We start from the raw sequence: 16,628 nt of genomic DNA, 5'->3' as shown, positions 1-16,628 counted from the left end.
ATCACAGGGCGCCCAATTTTAATTTCTAGAAAAACTTCGTAAAATGAAAAATCTTCCATTTGGCCATTCCACATCAAGATTCATCTTTTTTTACATAAAATAAAAGATAAGCTTGCCTATTCAGTACAGTCTTCTCAGAAATACAGCTTATACTACTATCATCACAATTAAGCCACACTGTTTCCTCTCTCTGTCCACTTTTAAGAGGAACACGCCACCTGGAAACAAGATATTAGAAAAGTTCTGAATAGAAAGAGATTCACTGACCGAATATCACAAATATAATGTCCACCAACGAGTTCTCTACCCAAGTGCGTAACAACTGCCGCTAAAGAGTAACTTCTGTTCTGAGGCTTCGTATACGAATGTGAAAATGTGAGGAGCATACTAGGTAAACAGAGATCCACGGGAAAATCAATGTGCTTTCCGAGCTTTCTGTACACCTCATCCCCATTTCTTAAAGTAAATCTCTTCAATTGTAGTATGAATACTCTGGGGAGTCTCTCTATGGTAACCTGTTTCCTAGCCTGGACCTTTTGCTTTGTAGTCTCCGAAAATACATCATCAAGACTCTCAGGTTCTATATATAGGCGTAGAGCGTCATAAAGATTATGAACGTGGGGACTCTGAATATCCAACTCCAAGAAAAGAAATGGCTATATATATTATCAGAAAATTTGCAATTCATGGCAAAAAGAAAACTTACTTCTCGAGAGACTGATGACTTCGAACCAATCCGATGTAGTTCACTTCTTAAAATGCCTCCAAAAATGAATGATATCCAAGAAGACTGAAATTGAAACGGTCGAATAATTGCACTTTTTCCTTTCCTTCCAACTTCTTCCCAAAAACCATCGTCTGAATCATTGTCTCTACAAAACGACAAATTACTAAGATGATGCTCAATGCCACTTTTGGGATATTCCGAATCTCCATCGGTTTGAAGTTCGCTCGAGGATAATAAATGTTCCTCCAAATATTTGCGCAGGGTGCGTATCTCCTCATGTAATTCGTTCAATATATGAATAAGGAATTCTTGTGAATCTTCCTGATTGCCTCCAAAAATAAAAGAAAGGAATGAATTCAATCGAGGACTAACAAAGCTTGAATTGATCTCTTGTGGACTGTTCTTTCTGTCGCTTCCCTTTCTGGTGTCATTATTAACCCAAGAAAGAACATCGGGTTGAGTCGGTAAAAAATCGCTTCTTCTCCATTGAAACCAATCTTCAATGGAAATAGGACTCTTTGATATTCGTGACATCATGGCTTGAGCAGACTCCTTTCGACTGTACCATTTTGTTGCTAATACTTGGACATTAGCCGAATTTTCTCCTGAAGTTTTGGAGTTGCTTCCTTCTAACATGCATTGCTCTATCACTCGACACAATTTTTGCACAAGTGGAAACTGAAAGGAAAAATCCTGCCAAGAAATGATATCTTCCTCTGTTGCTCCCCTTATTATATTCAGTAAATATAAAAACAAAAGGCGAAAACTATCCACCGCTAATAAAGCCTGCAATACAGCACTTATGAAACAAGTATTACCCCTATTTATTATTCCCCTTGGAACGTAATATATACAACTTTCCTTGTCGATGCCTTGAGATTCAGCTGCTTGAAACACAGTCTTCTCGTTGAATTGATTATCAGTCTCTGCATCATCAAGCATTTTCAACAAACGATGCAAAGCATTCCAGGTCCTGGTGCTATGAGTTGATCGATCATTGTATGAAAACCCAGCTCGAACTGAAGACTTGGAACTTCTATCTTCCTTTGAGAAGACGCTTGACCCTGCAAACTCTTTGTTAGTTTGCAGCTTGGCTGAATTCTCAACAACATTTGAGTTTCTGTTTCTGGAGGATTGAGTATTTAACTGTGGGGATTCCTGTGACGACCCACCATTTTCGGTCGTTAAAACCTGTGACCAGTCTTCAGTTGAATATTCCCCAAAGTGCATACGTTGTTTGAGGCAACTATGTGTCTAAATAAAAGAGACAGGTTTCAATATTTTATCTGTGACAAGAAAGTTCTCTAACGTCTGTTAAGACGAAACAAACAAGTGTCCAAACAATAATCGAAAATTTTTTTATGATTTCCCCGCAGTGTCTGGCAATCCCAAACCTAAATACAACGAATTATTATAACTGTCCGAAGTATCACAACTTGTGTTATATTACTGTTTGTAATGGAACCAAGCTTCTCTTTAACGTGAGCCATACTCAAGTTATGTGCAGCAATGATTGCTTCCGTCACAGACTTGGAAACCTTGTTGAATAAGTACTCAAGAATGACATTAAAAACAGACAACTGTCCATACCGCTTCAGCTCCTTTGGAAACCAGCTCTTCAGTAACTTCCACTCTAATGGGTCTCTGATTGCCTGTTATGTACGCATGCGCCAAACCATCCTCAGACTAGTTCGCCAAGTCAACGAGAATGGAGTTCTGTTCACATACTTACGGACGCTTTCAACTCTGTCCTTGACAATTCTTCCTGCATTTTACCCGCTTCCTTCGAAAACTCTTGCGCTTTCTTCACAGCATCCATAAAGTTTCCAACGTTTCCGAGAGCCGCGAACGGATTAAATTTTCCACCTCCCTTTTGGCCATCCTCTTTTGCTCGTAACGGAATACACTTGAAAGCAGACTCTTGATACGGTTTATGAATACCATGACTTGGGTTCTTACAAAAGTTTTGCCTTGTTCTTAATAGACTCTTATTTCTAGAAGCAGTAGGATAGAAAAGGGTTGCAAAAGCGACGTTGCTCATCGTGATTCAAGTGATGTAAATAATTTACGATTGAATGTTGTAGTCCACAATTCTTAAAAGAAATGAGTAGAAGGCATTCAAATAGAGAAAGATGACTACAAAAGGCAAAACCAACAAATATCCTATAAAGCTACAACATTGCTCTTCTGAATACTTCATTTTATGAACAGAAAAGCTTCTTGTCTTTTTTAACCGGTCCTAGATGATGAATTGGGTTTCTGAGCATTGTTAAAGTGATCTTTAAAGCTAATGTGGCATATTTCTAGAGAATAATGATAATTATGGTTGCTTTTCCAAACAGATTATTTCGTAAATGTTCTTTTTTTAAAGCATCTGCAAATTCTTTCATTCAGGTCTTAACAATATTTTGTTTGGGTTTAAGATTTCTAGATATACAGTTCCATTTCATTTTCTATTTTAGATAGATTCAATTTGGTTGAACTACTTGATGAAATTTATAACACTTGAGACTGATGTCACCTTCATTGTCCTGCTACACTATAATCATGAGCATAGGGTTTGGTAGATTTCAACAATATTGTGACAAAGAATTACTACAGCTTGAAAAGTTTTCTATTGGTTTAGGTCTGTGTGCTTTTTTTCAGATAATTGGTGATGGACAAAGAAAAAAAAGTCAAACTTCAGGAACAAAACTGCAAACAGCCTGACACTTGATGCATCTAAAGAAATCAAAATTCCCACAGATTCCAATCGAGATAATGTCTTCAACTTACCATCGTTTCAAGTGATCGTTTGAGAAGACCTTTTGTTAGAAGCTTGCATTCTGTGGTACGAGAAACTCTTGAAGGTTATAGTTTGTATCACATTGGGACATGGCTTCAACAAGAACTGATCCTGTTGTTCAAGAGGAGGGCAACTTGAGAGAAAGGAAGGGTCCTCTTTCTCGTTTCCAAAATTCCAAGAACTTGACGAGTAACCACGTTGAAGTTCAATTAGGAGGTGCTACTGTTCCGGAGTTGGACCCTGAAAATGATGAGGGCTATGTAGAATACAAGTGGAGTTTGCACAACCCTTCACCTCAAAGGTTTGCTCAGTTGGTGACTCAGTTAAAATTCCGTTTGTTAGAAGGTCAAGGAGAGGCTTTTTATGAAATAGGTGTGACAGATAGTGGTGTTTTGAAGGGTCTACCTGAAGACAAACTTGCTGCTTCACTGTTGACCTTGAAGAAGATGGCACAAGAGTTGAATGCCGAGGTTCACGTTGTACGAGAGGAAAAGGGATTGGAAGGAAGTGTAATGGAAGCTCTTGTAAGACATTTACCTCGTACTAGCGAGGAATATCTAGACCTTCGAATTGCTGTAGCAGGAAACGTAGACTCTGGAAAAAGTACTTTGATAGGTGTCCTTACTGGCAACGGAAGTTTGGATAACGGTAGAGGTCTTGCACGAGCTCAGATATTTACACACAAACATGAACTAGAAACTGGGAGAACGAGTTGTGTTAGTCAACAAATTATGGGCTTTAACGCAGTGGGAGAAATAGTCAACTATTCGCATGTGAGAAACCTAAGCTGGAGTGATGTTCTTGAGAAAAGCGCAAAAGTTTTGACTTTTTTCGATCTTGCTGGTCATGAGAGATATTTGAAGACCACTGTTTTTGGCTTGACTGCACACGTTCCTGACTATTGCATGATAGTTATCGGAGCCAATATGGGAGTATTAAGAATGACAAAGGAACATTTGGCTGTCGCATTGGCGTTAAAAGTACCAGTGTTTGTCGTTGTTACAAAAATAGATATATCGCCTGCACATATTCTTGATAATACTCGTGCACATATATGTAAGCTTCTAAAGTCGCCAGGTGCCAGGAAATTGCCAGTACTTGTAAAGAGCATCTCTGATGTATCTATGGCATCTCAGAATATTGTAAATGATCGTATCGTGCCTATTTTTGAGATATCAAGTGTAACTGGTGATGGTCTTGGTTTGCTATCAAAGTTTCTCAACCTTATTCCTACAAGACGTAATTGGTCTTCAGCTGTGATGGAACCAGCGGAATTTCAAATAGATGAAACATTTATGGTTACAGGTGTTGGAACGTAAGTTTTTGCTCTCTATGAAAACTGATTCGTTGACCATTTTCGTACAGTGTAGTTGCTGGTACTACTATCAGCGGAAGTGTTGCGATTGGACAGTATCTTCATTTGGGTCCTGACAGTAGTGGAAACTTTGCGAAGGTTCAAGTGAAATCAATTCATTACAAGCGCACACCAGTGAAGAAAATTGTTGCAGGACAAACAGGTTCTCTGGCGTTAAGGAAAGTTAAAAGGTCATCTATTCGAAAAGGAATGGTGTTGTTAGATAGTGGAGTAAGTCTTTTGAAAACCTCCATTATTCCTTTACAATGTCTTTTTCAGGTTCGTCCTGGCGCAGTCTGGGAGTTTTATGCTGAAGTGATGATTTTGTATCATTCTTCTACAATTCGAGTCAACTATCAAGCAGTTATTCACTGTGCTGCTATCCGTCAAGCAGCAAAAGTTCTTTCAATTGAATCGGAAGTTGCGCGAACAGGGGATCGTACCAAAATACTCTTCCGTTTCCTGTATCATCCTGAATATTTAAAGGGTGATGCACGCTTTATATTCCGAGAAGGTCGTACCAAGGGAATTGGTAAAGTCATTGCTTTGGGTGAAGCTGTGCAGACAAGAACAAGCCATCACGTATCCTAAACGAACGCTATATTATTGTTATTTTGCAACATAATTTTGGATCTGTTATCCCTTCTTATTGATAGTTGCATTGATTGGATATTTTTGTATATAATAAAGACATTTCATTACAAACACTTGATGAGTCTTTGAGGTATGGTATTTTCTTTGCATTTGTACACCCAGTTGCATTTGATTTCTACGCTGAAATGCATTTCGATTTCTCTCACAGAGTAGCAACAACGGAGTCTCATTGTTGATTGATGGCTACTTGTTACAAGTTGGTGTACTTTCCAGTACGTGCGAGAGCAGAACATATTCGTTTGATGTTGGAAGACTTAAAGCTTCCCTATGAGATGGAGATAATTCCAAAGGAGAACTGGAGAGCCTATCGTGATGCAGCCAAAGGTACGGCTGCACTACCATTTGGACAGCTACCGATACTCAGGTACGGAGAATTCACACTAGCACAAAGTGGAGCTATTGCTAGATTCCTTGCAAGAAAATACAACCTGTATGGCTGCAGTGAGAAGGAAATGGCAATGTGCGATATGGTCTATGAAACAGTGCGAGATATATTTGAGGTTTATGATGCATTTATATTGGATTCGCAAAGAGCATCGAAAGAAGAGAAGTTTTATATGGATATATCTCAACGTTTGAACAACCTTGAAAAGTTTGTTCAGTATCAAAATGCAGATTATTCAGTATGTAATACGCCGACATTTGCTGATTATTGGTTGGAAGAGCAGCTCGACTACTTACTCAGAATCAAGGTAAGCAACAGCCATTTCCAAAAAAATCGATGACAAAGTATTCGGTGAAGTCTTCTATTTTGCATGGAAGAAATGCTTTGCAACGAGTATACCACAACATGAGAAGTAGACCAAATATTGAAGCCTATTTGAAATCAGAGAGAAGAATAGACAAACCAGTCCCAGTGGACGATGCCTAACGTATTACGATTGAGGCTTTTCATTTTCATAATAAATTTCTTTCAACCTGAGTTTTTTAAAACATGGAAAGAACCACAATTCAATATGGTTTAGCTCATACAATGAATATCACGACCTGTCTCAAAAAAGTGCATTTTTGATAGAAACTCCAAAACCAAAATACTTTCACTCATAAAAAGACAAAGTGATCTCGTGAAAGTAGCTAAAAGCGCAAGAATATCCTTTCCTCTTCCTGTTATATTCCAACAAGAAACTTTCTTTATCTCAAGTTTGGTCTCGTGAACTCCAAGTATTCCCTTTTGCCATAGCTCGTGTACCGCTAAAATACCCAGGTCCAGAAGAAACCGATTATTGCTTTTCAGGTTAGGGTATAGCTTCCAACAACTTTCAGTCACCAAGCTTGTATTCGAAGTTTCAAAAGAATCTATGAGAGAAGGAATCCACTGCAATTTCCCTATGCTTTGGTCACGTTTCCGAAAAAGCTGTAGACTTAGTTGCAACTGCCTACTTATACCTATTGCTGATGCCGTTTCTTTTCCCCAAGTAGGCTGGTGAGACCACTGCTATAAGAAAAACCGGAGTGTTTTGTTTTCCAACTACGACATGAAAATGAAGAAAATGATATTTCAAAAAGAATGAAAGACTGTTTGAACAGCTCTGTTGTCCACCTACTACAGCTCGATATGAACTTACGAACCAGCTAAACTTTCAAGAGAGTTTCCAGTTCTATGAATAACTACCCATCATGTTGAGTTTTAGATATGCAATCGACAATTGCAGTATGATTATACATTATTTAATTTTAGGATGGACATCAAGTTGACTGAAGAAGCATTGCTGCCATTTTAGCCTTTGGTTTCCGAGAGACAAGCCAATGGAATCGTTTAAGGATACGAACGAAGGAGGAAGTGCCACGTATGCGTTCCACGACAAATTGCTCTCAACAAAGAGCAATGCTCATACGTGCAGTTTCAAGTGATTTTGTTTGAGAGAAGACACTTGCAGAATGAGAGATGCTTTTCAAGAAGGCTTTCTGAAACGGCAGTCTATTCCTTGTAACCAAAACAATTTTGAAGTGAAGATAGTGTCTTCTGTTCCTTTCGGGGAAGAACAGTTGAAGCGAACAAGCAACCTTCAGGGTTTCTTTCTTCATTCTGTTTCTTGGATTATTATTATTTTATTAGTTTTTGCTGGTGGGTTTTATTTGGGTTATGCTGGAGTATGGTTGTCTTCTTCTCTGCAAGTAAGCTCGCCAGATGCTCATACAGACAGTCAAGAGGTTCATACGTTCCAATTGCCAAAGGAAACTTCAGAAGAAGACAAGAGGACAGACAACTCACAAATTATTGTAGAATATGAAGAAATATTTCATCAGGGAAACAACAATGAACACGGTACTGTCACTCATTAAATAAGAGGAATCTCAATGCATAACATTTTTGAATTTAGATAACAATAGACTATGGGAACAAATTGCACCAAAAGTTGCAGTAGCTGTGAAAACTGGGAAGGGTGTATGGAATAGTCGAATTCTAGCTCACATGAAAACATGGTGGAAAAGAATACCCAACAAAATTATTATTTCAGATTGGTCCGAACCTTCCAACGGTATTATCGGTCTTGAACAGATGGTTGATAAGGACTTGCGTGAAGAGTTGGGTATTTCTAGACTCTTAAGAGACATTCGAGACGAAGATACACCGGTATTCTTTGGAGAAGTGAGTGATAGTTTTCGGTAAGTTTGTTTTGCTTCATAGACGCATTTCATCATGACAATTTGTTTTAGGTTGGACAGCGAAAAGAACTTGCCAGGATTGGTCACTCTATATAATACTTTTCCGGATGCGGAATGGTATATAATGATTGATGATGACACTTTTATATTTCTTGATAATTTGGCACAATTTCTATTAGAATATTCTTCGAATATCTCATCTCCTTTAGATGTACCTTTCTATTTTGGAAATCCATTTTCGGTAGGTATTCCTTCCAATAATGAAACTTGGGAAGATGAGGAGAAGTCTTCTTCCGCCTCTATTTCTTTTGCTCATGGAGGCTCCGGAATTCTTTTGTCATCGAAAGCATTGAAGACTATTGTACCTCATATTCCTTGGTGTATGAAAAAGTGGCAAGGCTGTCCTCACGGTGATGCCAGAGTTGCATTGTGTCTTTATTCTTTCGATATTCTATTGACTCCAAAGTTTCTCTATTTTTTTCATGATACTCCTCAAGATATGCTCTCAAGTTTTCTTCCATCTTTCAAGCAAAGAAATATCTTTTTCAATCAAATACCGATCACTCTTCATCATATCGTGGGAGACATTGTGGATAGATTGGTCAACTTGGAATATATCGTGTTGGAAAGGGCACGTTTAGAAACAGGAAAAGGACCCAATGAAACTGTTGTTACTTTTCTTGATTTGAACGATGAATTTATTGATGACTAAAACTAAAATATCCTCGGATAGTTTCTTGTTGTTTCTCTCCTTACAGCCAATGCAGTGCCCAAGCACGTAGGAAAAGGCCCATTGCACAGCAGAAAGCCTGGAAACTACAAAGAACAATACACAATTGTCGTTCTGTTAATGGGCCTAAGATCCATAATGTAAGGTTCACAAGGTTTAGGTTGGTTCGAATAGCTTCAAGCTTGCCGGTTTGTCCATTCAACCTATTTTGGATCGACAACACAAACACAGAGTATCTTTCAAAACTTACCTCGGCAGTCGATGTCTAGGACAATGTACTATGCCGATGAGTTGTGGAATAGAATAAATAAAGTTGATCAATTGAGGAATGAAAAACAATAAAAGAATTTCACTAAAATGTGCTAAAATTGCGGCCATAGCAAAAGTCATTCCTGCAAAATAACAAAAAGTATCACCAACAAATACTTTGGATGGATACCAATTGTAATAAGCAAGTGCCAAAGAAGTTGCATAAAAGGGTAAAATAAGATCGATGGAGAAGAGATGATTTTGTCTCAGTAGATCCAAGTTATCTTTGTTTCCGCCCGGATGCAACTGCAACGCATTGTGTAACAAAACTGCCAACGCAATAATAACAGATTGGCCAACTTCAAGACCATTGATACCTGCATAAATATTGATTGCGTTAGTACAGAACACTGAAAGCAAGGCCATATAAATATAATACAGGATTCCCAACTCTACTAAAGATCTGCCCTTGGTTAGAAAACGTAGCGGCCTAGGGACCAAAACACAAGTTCCTCCTGTATACAGCACTAACAATGGCAGACTTGCCACAAGCGGCAAAATTAGTTTATAGCGCCATTTCAAATTCAAAACGTCATCTGCAAAACCCAAAAGAACCATAAAAGTAACAGAAGCGAAAGCTGCAGTATACAATTCCACGTTGTTGCTTTGTCGGAATAGATGCAGCAAACATATGCAAAGAATGTAAATAGTTGCTGAAACAAGTCCCACGGCTTCTGGTCTTCACAACAACAATTGAGTCAAAAGAATAGTCAAAATACTTACAATTCTTACATTTTCTTATCGCCTTGAGCGAGTCCCTTCTTGTTGATGTCATAGCCAAACAGACCAGCTTCAGTGAACTTGTCTTTGATACTTGGAATCAACCTTAAAGTGACAAAAAAACCCAATAAGGAAATTACTACATTGGCGGCAAGTTCCTTGCAGTCTTCCAATCGAGCGTTTTCCAAAAGAACAACTACAAAGGCAAAGAATGGCAATACAAAACCCAACAAAGGCATCCAAAAAGCGAACTTATGTAATTTTTAAGGAATTGTATGTTTTAATGCAGCGAATATTAGGTGCAATTGCTTTTGTTGGTTTAGTGAGCATATTTGTGTTGCACACTGTTCGAAGAAACAATTCCAATAGAGTTAATAATCTACAAGCCAAGTCCAATCGTCGAAAACGAACAACGGCAACTGCGGTGTCGTCGAATGTGGATAGCAAGGACAAAGGTGATAGAGTTGAAAGTTTACCTTCTTATGTTGCTGCACTTGCGAGAATGTGGTGCCAGAGAGACCCAGATGAGGAAACAAGAAAGGAAGTACAGAGTTGGATAACAAACAAGCAACTGACCTATGCGAAAGAGCGTCTGGAGGGTAAACTTCATTTTGGAACTGCAGGGCTACGAGGCACTATGGCTGCAGGATATGATAGAATAAATGTTTTGACAGTATTGCAAGCAACTCAGGGAGTTTTGAAATATTTAGAAAAGTTATATGGAGCTAACCAAGTCAGAAAGAGAGGTATATGTGTCGGAAGAGACTCGAGACACCAGTCGCATAAATTGGCAGTCATCACACAAGCGGTTTTTCTTCAAAGTGGTGTTCCAGTTAACTGTTTATCCTTGAAACCGGTACCTACTCCACTGGTATCCTTTGCTGTTACTCAGTTGCAGTGTGTTGCTGGAATCATGATCACAGCTTCTCACAACCCAAAAAATGACAATGGCTACAAATTATACTTGGAAGATGGTTGTCAAATCCTACCACCTCATGACAAATACATCGAGGAACTTATTCAAGAAAATGCTGAGCCTTGGTTTGAAAATTATGCAGACTGGTTGAAAGGAGACAAGTTGCAAAACCATCCCTTGTTTACAGATAAAGTAGAAGAAATCATCGAAGCTTACAATAATATTATTTCTTCTGTTTGCCATGTAAGACAAAGTAGTGACAACAAGTTTGCTCCAGCTATTACTTATTCTCCTCTTCATGGAGTTGGCGCCTTATTTTTCAAAAGATTGTGTAAATCGTTTGGGTTTCCTGATTTTATTATGACCAAATCTCAAGAAGAACCCAACCCTGATTTTCCAACAGCTCCTTTTCCAAATCCTGAAGAAGGACCGCAAGTGTTTAAGGAAGCATTCAAGGAGGCCAGCAATCATGCAACAAAACTGATACTGATGAATGACCCTGATGCAGATCGGTTTGCAGCTGCTGAATATAATGGCAACGAATGGAGAATATTTACTGGTAATGAAATAGCTTTCTTATTGGTATCTTGGCTATGGGAAAACCGCTTCGAACTGAGGAAAAGATGGAAACAAAGAAACAATATTTTAGAACTAGAAGAGACTGAATTCGCTCATCCCAATAATTTTGCATGCGTTGCTAGCGCAGTTTCTTCGAAATTTATACAAACCATGGCTGAGAAGGAGGGATTTCAATTTCGTGAAACACTGACTGGCTTTAAATGGTTAAGTCATGCAGCTTTAGAATTGGAGCAGCAACAGTGCCAACTCTTGTTAGCGTATGAAGAAGCTTTGGGCTACATGTGTACCACACAAGTACGCGACAAGGATGGCCTATCCACCGCGGCTATTTTTTGGGAATTGGCTTGTGCCACGTATCAAAATGAAATGTTATTAGCTGATAGGCTTAACCTTCTTTATGAGAAATATGGTTACTTTTTAAGTTGTAACGGGTATCTGTTAGCCAAGTCCTCCTTGATTGTACCTCGTTTATTTCAGGATATTCGAAATAGTGGTTATCCTTCAGACATAATGGGCTGTAAGGTGGTTTCTTACAGAGATCTAGCTACAGGGGTGGATACTGCCGAAGAAAACAGTACGTATGTGAATTATAATGTAGCGCTTAGACTCATTGTTTCTAAAAGGTCAAACTATTCTACCTTGGAGCCCATCAACTTGCTTTATAACTGTACGCTTACAAACTGGCCGCCATCCAAGTTTTCCTGATGTTGATGTATTTCTATCTATACGCGGCAGTGGAACCGAACCAAAACTGAAGTATTACTCTGAAATGCGATGCGACAATGCCACGGAGTTGCAGAGCGATAATATTTTCCTTGTAAACTTGGTCACCAACTTCATTCAGAATGTTCTTAAACCAGAAGAGAACGACCTGGCATTTCCTAAAGTGGGCGAATAATGAATTGCTTGTCCGTCCTTGTGGGAAAAAAATAAAATTCGCAGTGAGCAGGATTCGAACCTGCGCTGGGAAACCCAAACAGATTTCGAGTCTGTCGCCTTAACCGCTCGGCCATCACTGCTTCTAACCTATGGAGAAGGAACATTGTAATTAAAATCCTAACTTTCTGAGACCGTTGTAATATGAAAACTATAAATCTTCACAAACTTGTTTACGTTACATCCTAAACGCTATCATTTAAGGATGCTGACATAAATGGAGATATGGTAGGTCACGGGGAAAAGTTCTCGAGAGAGACTAGATGGCAAAAATTCGTTTGTCGCGACAACAGGAAATGTTCTGAAAAGATGGTTTGCTACCCTCAATGATTTCCCATTCCTCATGTCTTGGTTGGACCAACGTGGAGATAGTTGTCTTTTGAAAGATATTATTGCTTTCATTCAAAATAATGAACAAAAATGGAAAGTAACGAAGAATACCAAACTTTCCGTGGAATGTCCCGAGGGAAATATAACTATGGACTATGCGCAGCAGTTTAGCTGGAGAGACACATTCTCCTTAGCACCCCAGGAACATCTTTTCAAGTTAACCTGCTTAAGTGATGTATTATTTTTGGTTTTACCGGGTCTGTCCATCATTGTTACCGGCAACCAGATATACTGTAGACAAAGTGGTGTGAAAGAGGCCGAGGCAGTGGAGTCTTGGTTAACCTTCTTAGAAACATGCTCTTCAGTCAAATCAATGGGAGTTGCTCTGGAAGGAGAGCAAGCAGCTGTTGAAGAATTATTTCCCATTTTGATACAGTTTGTTGGAGACTTTCTTCGTTTTCTTTGGAATAGGTGGAAAAGTGTGGACTACAGCTGCCCTTCTAAGAAAGACTTGCAATCTAGTGTTTGGAGAGAGTTGGCTCAAAACTGGATCAGTTCTTTTCATCAGTTACTTACAGAAATGAAGTTATTTGTTTCTATGGTCAGCTCTGGATCAGCATATGATGGAACTATTACACGTATGTTACCTTCACCAGTTGTTTTCATTGATGTAAGTCAAGAAACTTGGATTGTGTTCTTCGTTAAATGTGAGTAGGAAATGTCGGAGCTGCTGAACGAAATGTATCAGTGGCAAAAAACTGTTGACCGAGTCGATAATCTGATTCCTCTTTATTTTCACCAGCAAGAAACTCTTCTCTTGAAACTGGATTTGCCCATTGTTACAGGTAGCGCATTTTTTGGATTTGTTCTTTTGGTACGTCTTGTTTATGTTCTGCCACATACCCAACTAAAAATGTTTCGCTCTTAGGTTATGAGTTTCACTTGCATGAATATTACCATTCCTCCTTATAATAGTCCGAATATTATCCAAATTTGGGCAGTTTTCATAAGCATTTTAGTCTTGTTATTGTTCTTTTCTTTTTCTTCGATGTTTTACTGGTTACGCAAGAATGCACCTCTTACGGACCTGTAAATATATTCTTTGCTTAATCATTTGCCTCGTCTATTTTATTTTTTGGCTTTTTTCTATTGTATATATTTTACTGTTTTTTTGTCGACTAGCATAACTTTGCATTTCGAAAAGAGATTGTTGTCTTTGAGCTGTAGTAATAGAGCAGCGTCTATGGGAAGAAATGTTTAGTGATACAACGACGTTTTGATGCTCTGCAAAAATACCAATCACTATAATGGTTTATTCATTCTAATTGGATAGTCCCATTTTATAGGTAAACGTGAGAAATCACAAGTTGAACTTAGAAACGAGTCTCACATTTGTTTTGTGCTTTGCATCGCTCACTTTGAAGTTAGAGTCGGTACTTTTCTCATGTTTCTGCTGCATACTTTTTTGTGAAATTACACTTTGACTCCATCACCTTTTACAAATATATGTACGTTTCTATCCAACTAGAGAAAAGATAAGGAACAACTCTTCAACCATACAAGGAGAAACTCGAACTTTTTAAATATCTATTCTTAGCATCCACCTGGGTGATTTTACTACTGAAAGAAACATATAATGGAAATTTCTAGCTATTTCCAAACAAACAAATGTCGAACGGAAATGCTCAGATCATCGCATTGAAGTGATTGTTGACCAGAAAATCTGGCACCCAATCCGCCACCTTTGAAAGCTCGGAGGTGAAAAAAAATCCGCCGCCATTTGAGGAAGAGCAGTTATTCTAATTTTGGTATTCGGTCAACGAGGCGTGACGGTTTTCTTGCTTTATGATGCTAAGTAGTAACTCCTTCTCTTTAAACCTTTCGAACGAAGACTATATATGGCCACTAGAAGAAGACCAAGAAGAAACAACAGATAGTAGTGGTCCTATGATGTTAAGCCCACCGCTGCCAGAGGGCGCTTGCTTTAACTTTGAAGACAGAAACACTGTGTATGTGCATAGTAGAAGACCTGAAGACACTCCCAAGTCATTTGAGCTATATTCCATTCCGGAAGACTTGGCCTTGGATAGTCCTTTTCCTAGCTGTGAGCAAACAACGTTTTTCACGACAAAACCTGATAAAAGTTTCCTCCTGGATATTAAGAATTCCTCACCTTTGAACATAGGAAGGATGCAAAACTCTAGAAGCTGAGCTTAGTTTATTTGAAGTTTTTGACAACGACTCGGAAAACAGGGGTTGTCCTTGTAGTTTGTTGAATATATTTTATCAAAGGGTTGTTTGAGTGGATTGATATTGTAAACTAGTAAAGTTTTCGCATTTATATGAACTTTCGACACCGATTCTTTACCAAACGACTAGTGCACAACCTTGACAAGGAATTGCAAACTTTAGGCTGCAAACCCCTCCCCCCGTGTCTTGTGGACAGACATAGCCACATCATCTGAGGGAAATGGTCACGTAGACTTTTTGTGCTTCTGATTGAGTTGTGTATTTGTCACAGCCACAAAGATTCTTTTGTCACAATATATACACACGGTGACCAAAAAGTCTTTCATATAAGCGACACAAATAGACGCGTTTTTCAAAGTGATTGTTGAACTATTGTAAAAAAATTTTCATTTGAACCTTAGCTATGTCAAGCATATTAACTGCTCAACGTAGATGAACGAACCATTAAACAATGCGACAGAACTTCTTTGACACTAACAAAAACGACTTGATCTGGATGTATTTTCGACATGTCATCTATCGACGACTCTTGACACACAACTGGTAGACTTCTTTCACCCATCGTACCGAAGATTGTCAACAACTGTGAAACTTTTGTATTTAAATGAATGCACGGCAAGTCTTGAATCATAATATCACTTGCGAGAGTTTCTCGACTATTTTTTCCTTGCAAAATACATTTGCGTATGAAATTACTGTAAATGTATGAAACGATGAAAAGCTTAGAGAATATAATTAATAGCTTACCGTTCTGTTAACAGACCAACAATAGAATGCCGATTGCTTTCTGTTCAAACTCAGATATTCCAAAAATGTTTCTATTGGAAATGAGCTACTTACCACTCTGAGTAACTAATAAAGTGCCAACTTTGTGATCATCCATCTTTTGAATTGCCTCATCTACGCTAACGGATTGATGTATCTGATAAACCGTATTGTCTCCACTTCTATCCAATCCTTTACTCTCCAGGACATCCTTTACCGTTTGTTGTTCAAAAAAAGGAGCGATCATTTTCTGGGATACTGAGGAAGAAAGTTGAGAGATCTCTAGAAGTTAGAACACCATAGCAATCTTCTCTAAAGGCGTCGCCATGTTTCTTTTGATACAAAACTGCGATATTTTGTACATCCTTTGAAACCAAAATATCGACCACGTCTTGTACAGTCTTATCGACGGTGATAGTCTCCACTCGATCTCGTGTAGTATACGCTTTCTTCAATTGGGTCTTTTCCAACGGCAAACCTTGAGAAGCTACCTTACGAACAATGTCTCTCTCTGAAAAGATGCCAATCCAACGCAACTTATCTTGAACGTTTTCAAAAACAAGCACCGATGACAAGTCATCCCTCACCAAGCCTCGTGCACATTCCAATACCGTTGTGCTGTCGGGATAAGCATATTGGGTTTCTGGATGATTCTTCAAAACTTTTTTTAAAGGGGCTGACCAGAATGGGTCCTCTTTGATGGATACCGCAGTTGAAAAGGACTTGACCCATCTTTTCTGTGCAGAAAGGACGTTAAAAGAAGTCCAGTCAAAACGAAAATTTGGTAAACGTAGACAAGGCCTTACAGCCTGTTTCCACATATTACAAGTAAAAAACGCTATTCACTGGAAACTGACTGTAATTCCTTTCCAAGTGCGAAATGATTGTCTTTCTTCCAAACCCACAAAAACTTTCACAGCATTCAATCGTCTTTTCCACGTCAACGGAATCGCTTCAAAGACATTT

The 16,628-nt window shown here is 38.6% G+C and overlaps 11 protein-coding genes and 1 non-coding gene across 14 annotated transcripts; 6 read left to right on the top strand and 6 right to left on the bottom strand.

The window, feature by feature from the left end:
• Positions 1-2: 2 nt before the first annotated feature.
• On the bottom strand, positions 3-1,961 carry Gasu_28620 (ubiquitin carboxyl-terminal hydrolase 1). Its single transcript, XM_005706330.1, has 3 exons — positions 707-1,961; positions 268-656; positions 3-218 (listed from the first exon to the last, which is right to left on the bottom strand). The coding sequence occupies exons 1-3, from the start codon at positions 1,955-1,957 to the stop codon at positions 74-76; spliced, it is 1,785 nt and encodes a 594-aa protein (XP_005706387.1). The 5' UTR covers positions 1,958-1,961; the 3' UTR covers positions 3-73.
• Positions 1,962-1,980: 19 nt separating this feature from the next.
• Positions 1,981-2,821, bottom strand: Gasu_28610 (uncharacterized protein). The gene is made up of 4 exons (XM_005706329.1): positions 2,460-2,821; positions 2,318-2,413; positions 2,178-2,265; positions 1,981-2,121 (listed from the first exon to the last, which is right to left on the bottom strand). The coding sequence occupies exons 1-4, from the start codon at positions 2,766-2,768 to the stop codon at positions 2,087-2,089; spliced, it is 528 nt and encodes a 175-aa protein (XP_005706386.1). The 5' UTR covers positions 2,769-2,821; the 3' UTR covers positions 1,981-2,086.
• A 640-nt stretch (positions 2,822-3,461) lies between these two features.
• On the top strand, positions 3,462-5,570 carry Gasu_28600 (EF-1-alpha-related GTP-binding protein). The gene is made up of 3 exons (XM_005706328.1): positions 3,462-4,827; positions 4,878-5,097; positions 5,146-5,570. The coding sequence occupies exons 1-3, from the start codon at positions 3,602-3,604 to the stop codon at positions 5,455-5,457; spliced, it is 1,758 nt and encodes a 585-aa protein (XP_005706385.1). The 5' UTR covers positions 3,462-3,601; the 3' UTR covers positions 5,458-5,570.
• An 81-nt stretch (positions 5,571-5,651) lies between these two features.
• Positions 5,652-6,980, top strand: Gasu_28590 (glutathione S-transferase). Of its 2 annotated transcripts, none has more exons than XM_005706326.1 (2): positions 5,652-6,212; positions 6,263-6,980. In XM_005706326.1, exons 1-2 carry the CDS (start codon positions 5,700-5,702, stop codon positions 6,389-6,391), a joined length of 642 nt encoding a protein of 213 aa, XP_005706383.1. In that variant the 5' UTR covers positions 5,652-5,699; the 3' UTR covers positions 6,392-6,980. The 2 variants fall into 2 exon arrangements, with proteins under 2 accessions (XP_005706383.1, XP_005706384.1); XM_005706327.1 differs by having other exon boundaries at positions 6,263-6,442.
• On the bottom strand, positions 6,451-7,201 carry Gasu_28580 (uncharacterized protein). The gene is made up of 4 exons (XM_005706325.1): positions 7,133-7,201; positions 7,065-7,080; positions 6,901-6,955; positions 6,451-6,846 (listed from the first exon to the last, which is right to left on the bottom strand). The coding sequence occupies exons 1-4, from the start codon at positions 7,183-7,185 to the stop codon at positions 6,482-6,484; spliced, it is 489 nt and encodes a 162-aa protein (XP_005706382.1). The 5' UTR covers positions 7,186-7,201; the 3' UTR covers positions 6,451-6,481.
• A 160-nt stretch (positions 7,202-7,361) lies between these two features.
• Gasu_28570 (uncharacterized protein) lies at positions 7,362-8,806 on the top strand. The gene is made up of 4 exons (XM_005706324.1): positions 7,362-7,786; positions 7,842-8,127; positions 8,179-8,556; positions 8,625-8,806. Exons 1-4 carry the CDS (start codon positions 7,399-7,401, stop codon positions 8,722-8,724), a joined length of 1,152 nt encoding a protein of 383 aa, XP_005706381.1. The 5' UTR covers positions 7,362-7,398; the 3' UTR covers positions 8,725-8,806.
• Positions 8,807-8,809: 3 nt separating this feature from the next.
• Gasu_28560 (UDP-N-acetylglucosamine--dolichyl-phosphateN-acetylglucosaminephosphotransferase) lies at positions 8,810-10,141 on the bottom strand. The gene is made up of 3 exons (XM_005706323.1): positions 9,899-10,141; positions 9,108-9,845; positions 8,810-9,060 (listed from the first exon to the last, which is right to left on the bottom strand). Exons 1-3 carry the CDS (start codon positions 10,123-10,125, stop codon positions 8,880-8,882), a joined length of 1,146 nt encoding a protein of 381 aa, XP_005706380.1. The 5' UTR covers positions 10,126-10,141; the 3' UTR covers positions 8,810-8,879.
• A 10-nt stretch (positions 10,142-10,151) lies between these two features.
• Positions 10,152-12,330, top strand: Gasu_28550 (phosphoglucomutase). The gene is made up of 2 exons (XM_005706322.1): positions 10,152-11,955; positions 12,005-12,330. Exons 1-2 carry the CDS (start codon positions 10,170-10,172, stop codon positions 12,277-12,279), a joined length of 2,061 nt encoding a protein of 686 aa, XP_005706379.1. The 5' UTR covers positions 10,152-10,169; the 3' UTR covers positions 12,280-12,330.
• On the bottom strand, positions 12,319-12,400 carry Gasu_nc0031. The gene has a single exon. It is a non-coding gene; the product is annotated as a tRNA-Ser (tRNA).
• Positions 12,401-12,631: 231 nt separating this feature from the next.
• On the top strand, positions 12,632-14,336 carry Gasu_28540 (hypothetical protein). 2 transcript variants are annotated; one of them, XM_005706320.1, is made up of 3 exons: positions 12,632-13,317; positions 13,363-13,521; positions 13,576-14,336. In XM_005706320.1, the coding sequence occupies exons 1-3, from the start codon at positions 12,661-12,663 to the stop codon at positions 13,738-13,740; spliced, it is 981 nt and encodes a 326-aa protein (XP_005706377.1). In that variant the 5' UTR covers positions 12,632-12,660; the 3' UTR covers positions 13,741-14,336. The 2 variants fall into 2 exon arrangements, with proteins under 2 accessions (XP_005706377.1, XP_005706378.1); XM_005706321.1 differs by having other exon boundaries at positions 13,576-13,916.
• A 95-nt stretch (positions 14,337-14,431) lies between these two features.
• Gasu_28530 (uncharacterized protein) lies at positions 14,432-15,016 on the top strand. The gene has a single exon (XM_005706319.1). It carries the CDS (start codon positions 14,493-14,495, stop codon positions 14,856-14,858), a length of 366 nt encoding a protein of 121 aa, XP_005706376.1. The 5' UTR covers positions 14,432-14,492; the 3' UTR covers positions 14,859-15,016.
• A 251-nt stretch (positions 15,017-15,267) lies between these two features.
• On the bottom strand, positions 15,268-16,621 carry Gasu_28520 (CBS domain protein). The gene is made up of 4 exons (XM_005706318.1): positions 15,961-16,621; positions 15,738-15,920; positions 15,645-15,684; positions 15,268-15,592 (listed from the first exon to the last, which is right to left on the bottom strand). Exons 1-4 carry the CDS (start codon positions 16,481-16,483, stop codon positions 15,313-15,315), a joined length of 1,026 nt encoding a protein of 341 aa, XP_005706375.1. The 5' UTR covers positions 16,484-16,621; the 3' UTR covers positions 15,268-15,312.
• Between the last annotated feature and the right edge of the window lie 7 nt (positions 16,622-16,628).

The sequence above is a fragment of the Galdieria sulphuraria genome (genome assembly GCF_000341285.1).
Source record: "Galdieria sulphuraria unplaced genomic scaffold scaf_21, whole genome shotgun sequence".
In the NCBI taxonomy this organism is placed as follows: Eukaryota; Rhodophyta; class Bangiophyceae; order Galdieriales; family Galdieriaceae; genus Galdieria; species Galdieria sulphuraria.
This window is presented reverse-complemented; position numbering and strand designations above follow the sequence as displayed.

Excerpts from the sequence above, each read along its gene's own strand:
- Gasu_28620 (XM_005706330.1), bottom strand. The coding sequence starts at position 1,957 with ATGCACTTTGGGGAATATTCAACTGAAGACTGGTCACAGGTTTTAACG. Across the intron at positions 657-706 it reads AGTCATCAGTCTCTCGAGAA|CCATTTCTTTTCTTGGAGTT; the intron begins GTAAGTTTTCTT and ends TAATATATATAG. Across the intron at positions 219-267 it reads CATTATATTTGTGATATTCG|GTGGCGTGTTCCTCTTAAAA; the intron begins GTCAGTGAATCT and ends TCTTGTTTCCAG.
- Gasu_28610 (XM_005706329.1), bottom strand. The coding sequence starts at position 2,768 with ATGAGCAACGTCGCTTTTGCAACCCTTTTCTATCCTACTGCTTCTAGA. Across the intron at positions 2,414-2,459 it reads GGACAGAGTTGAAAGCGTCC|TCTGAGGATGGTTTGGCGCA; the intron begins GTAAGTATGTGA and ends TTGGCGAACTAG. Across the intron at positions 2,122-2,177 it reads GCTTGGTTCCATTACAAACA|GTTTGGGATTGCCAGACACT; the intron begins GTAATATAACAC and ends CGTTGTATTTAG.
- Gasu_28600 (XM_005706328.1), top strand. The coding sequence starts at position 3,602 with ATGGCTTCAACAAGAACTGATCCTGTTGTTCAAGAGGAGGGCAACTTG. Across the intron at positions 4,828-4,877 it reads ATGGTTACAGGTGTTGGAAC|TGTAGTTGCTGGTACTACTA; the intron begins GTAAGTTTTTGC and ends ATTTTCGTACAG. Across the intron at positions 5,098-5,145 it reads TGGTGTTGTTAGATAGTGGA|GTTCGTCCTGGCGCAGTCTG; the intron begins GTAAGTCTTTTG and ends TGTCTTTTTCAG.
- Gasu_28590 (XM_005706326.1), top strand. The coding sequence starts at position 5,700 with ATGGCTACTTGTTACAAGTTGGTGTACTTTCCAGTACGTGCGAGAGCA. Across the intron at positions 6,213-6,262 it reads ACTACTTACTCAGAATCAAG|TCTTCTATTTTGCATGGAAG; the intron begins GTAAGCAACAGC and ends TATTCGGTGAAG.
- Gasu_28580 (XM_005706325.1), bottom strand. The coding sequence starts at position 7,185 with ATGTATAATCATACTGCAATTGTCGATTGCATATCTAAAACTCAACAT. Across the intron at positions 6,847-6,900 it reads GGCATCAGCAATAGGTATAA|GGAAATTGCAGTGGATTCCT; the intron begins GTAGGCAGTTGC and ends ACCAAAGCATAG.
- Gasu_28570 (XM_005706324.1), top strand. The coding sequence starts at position 7,399 with ATGAGAGATGCTTTTCAAGAAGGCTTTCTGAAACGGCAGTCTATTCCT. Across the intron at positions 8,128-8,178 it reads GAAGTGAGTGATAGTTTTCG|GTTGGACAGCGAAAAGAACT; the intron begins GTAAGTTTGTTT and ends AATTTGTTTTAG. Across the intron at positions 8,557-8,624 it reads GGTGATGCCAGAGTTGCATT|ATATGCTCTCAAGTTTTCTT; the intron begins GTGTCTTTATTC and ends ATACTCCTCAAG.
- Gasu_28560 (XM_005706323.1), bottom strand. The coding sequence starts at position 10,125 with ATGCCTTTGTTGGGTTTTGTATTGCCATTCTTTGCCTTTGTAGTTGTT. Across the intron at positions 9,846-9,898 it reads GCTCAAGGCGATAAGAAAAT|ACCAGAAGCCGTGGGACTTG; the intron begins GTAAGAATTGTA and ends GTTGTTGTGAAG. Across the intron at positions 9,061-9,107 it reads CCTAGACATCGACTGCCGAG|GTTGAATGGACAAACCGGCA; the intron begins GTAAGTTTTGAA and ends GATCCAAAATAG.
- Gasu_28550 (XM_005706322.1), top strand. The coding sequence starts at position 10,170 with ATGCAGCGAATATTAGGTGCAATTGCTTTTGTTGGTTTAGTGAGCATA. Across the intron at positions 11,956-12,004 it reads GGATACTGCCGAAGAAAACA|GTCAAACTATTCTACCTTGG; the intron begins GTACGTATGTGA and ends TGTTTCTAAAAG.
- Gasu_28540 (XM_005706320.1), top strand. The coding sequence starts at position 12,661 with ATGTCTTGGTTGGACCAACGTGGAGATAGTTGTCTTTTGAAAGATATT. Across the intron at positions 13,318-13,362 it reads CACCAGTTGTTTTCATTGAT|GAAATGTCGGAGCTGCTGAA; the intron begins GTAAGTCAAGAA and ends AAATGTGAGTAG. Across the intron at positions 13,522-13,575 it reads TTTTTGGATTTGTTCTTTTG|GTTATGAGTTTCACTTGCAT; the intron begins GTACGTCTTGTT and ends TTTCGCTCTTAG.
- Gasu_28530 (XM_005706319.1), top strand. The coding sequence starts at position 14,493 with ATGATGCTAAGTAGTAACTCCTTCTCTTTAAACCTTTCGAACGAAGAC.
- Gasu_28520 (XM_005706318.1), bottom strand. The coding sequence starts at position 16,483 with ATGTGGAAACAGGCTGTAAGGCCTTGTCTACGTTTACCAAATTTTCGT. Across the intron at positions 15,685-15,737 it reads TTTATTAGTTACTCAGAGTG|AAAGCAATCGGCATTCTATT; the intron begins GTAAGTAGCTCA and ends GAGTTTGAACAG. Across the intron at positions 15,593-15,644 it reads GTTGGTCTGTTAACAGAACG|TAATTTCATACGCAAATGTA; the intron begins GTAAGCTATTAA and ends ATACATTTACAG.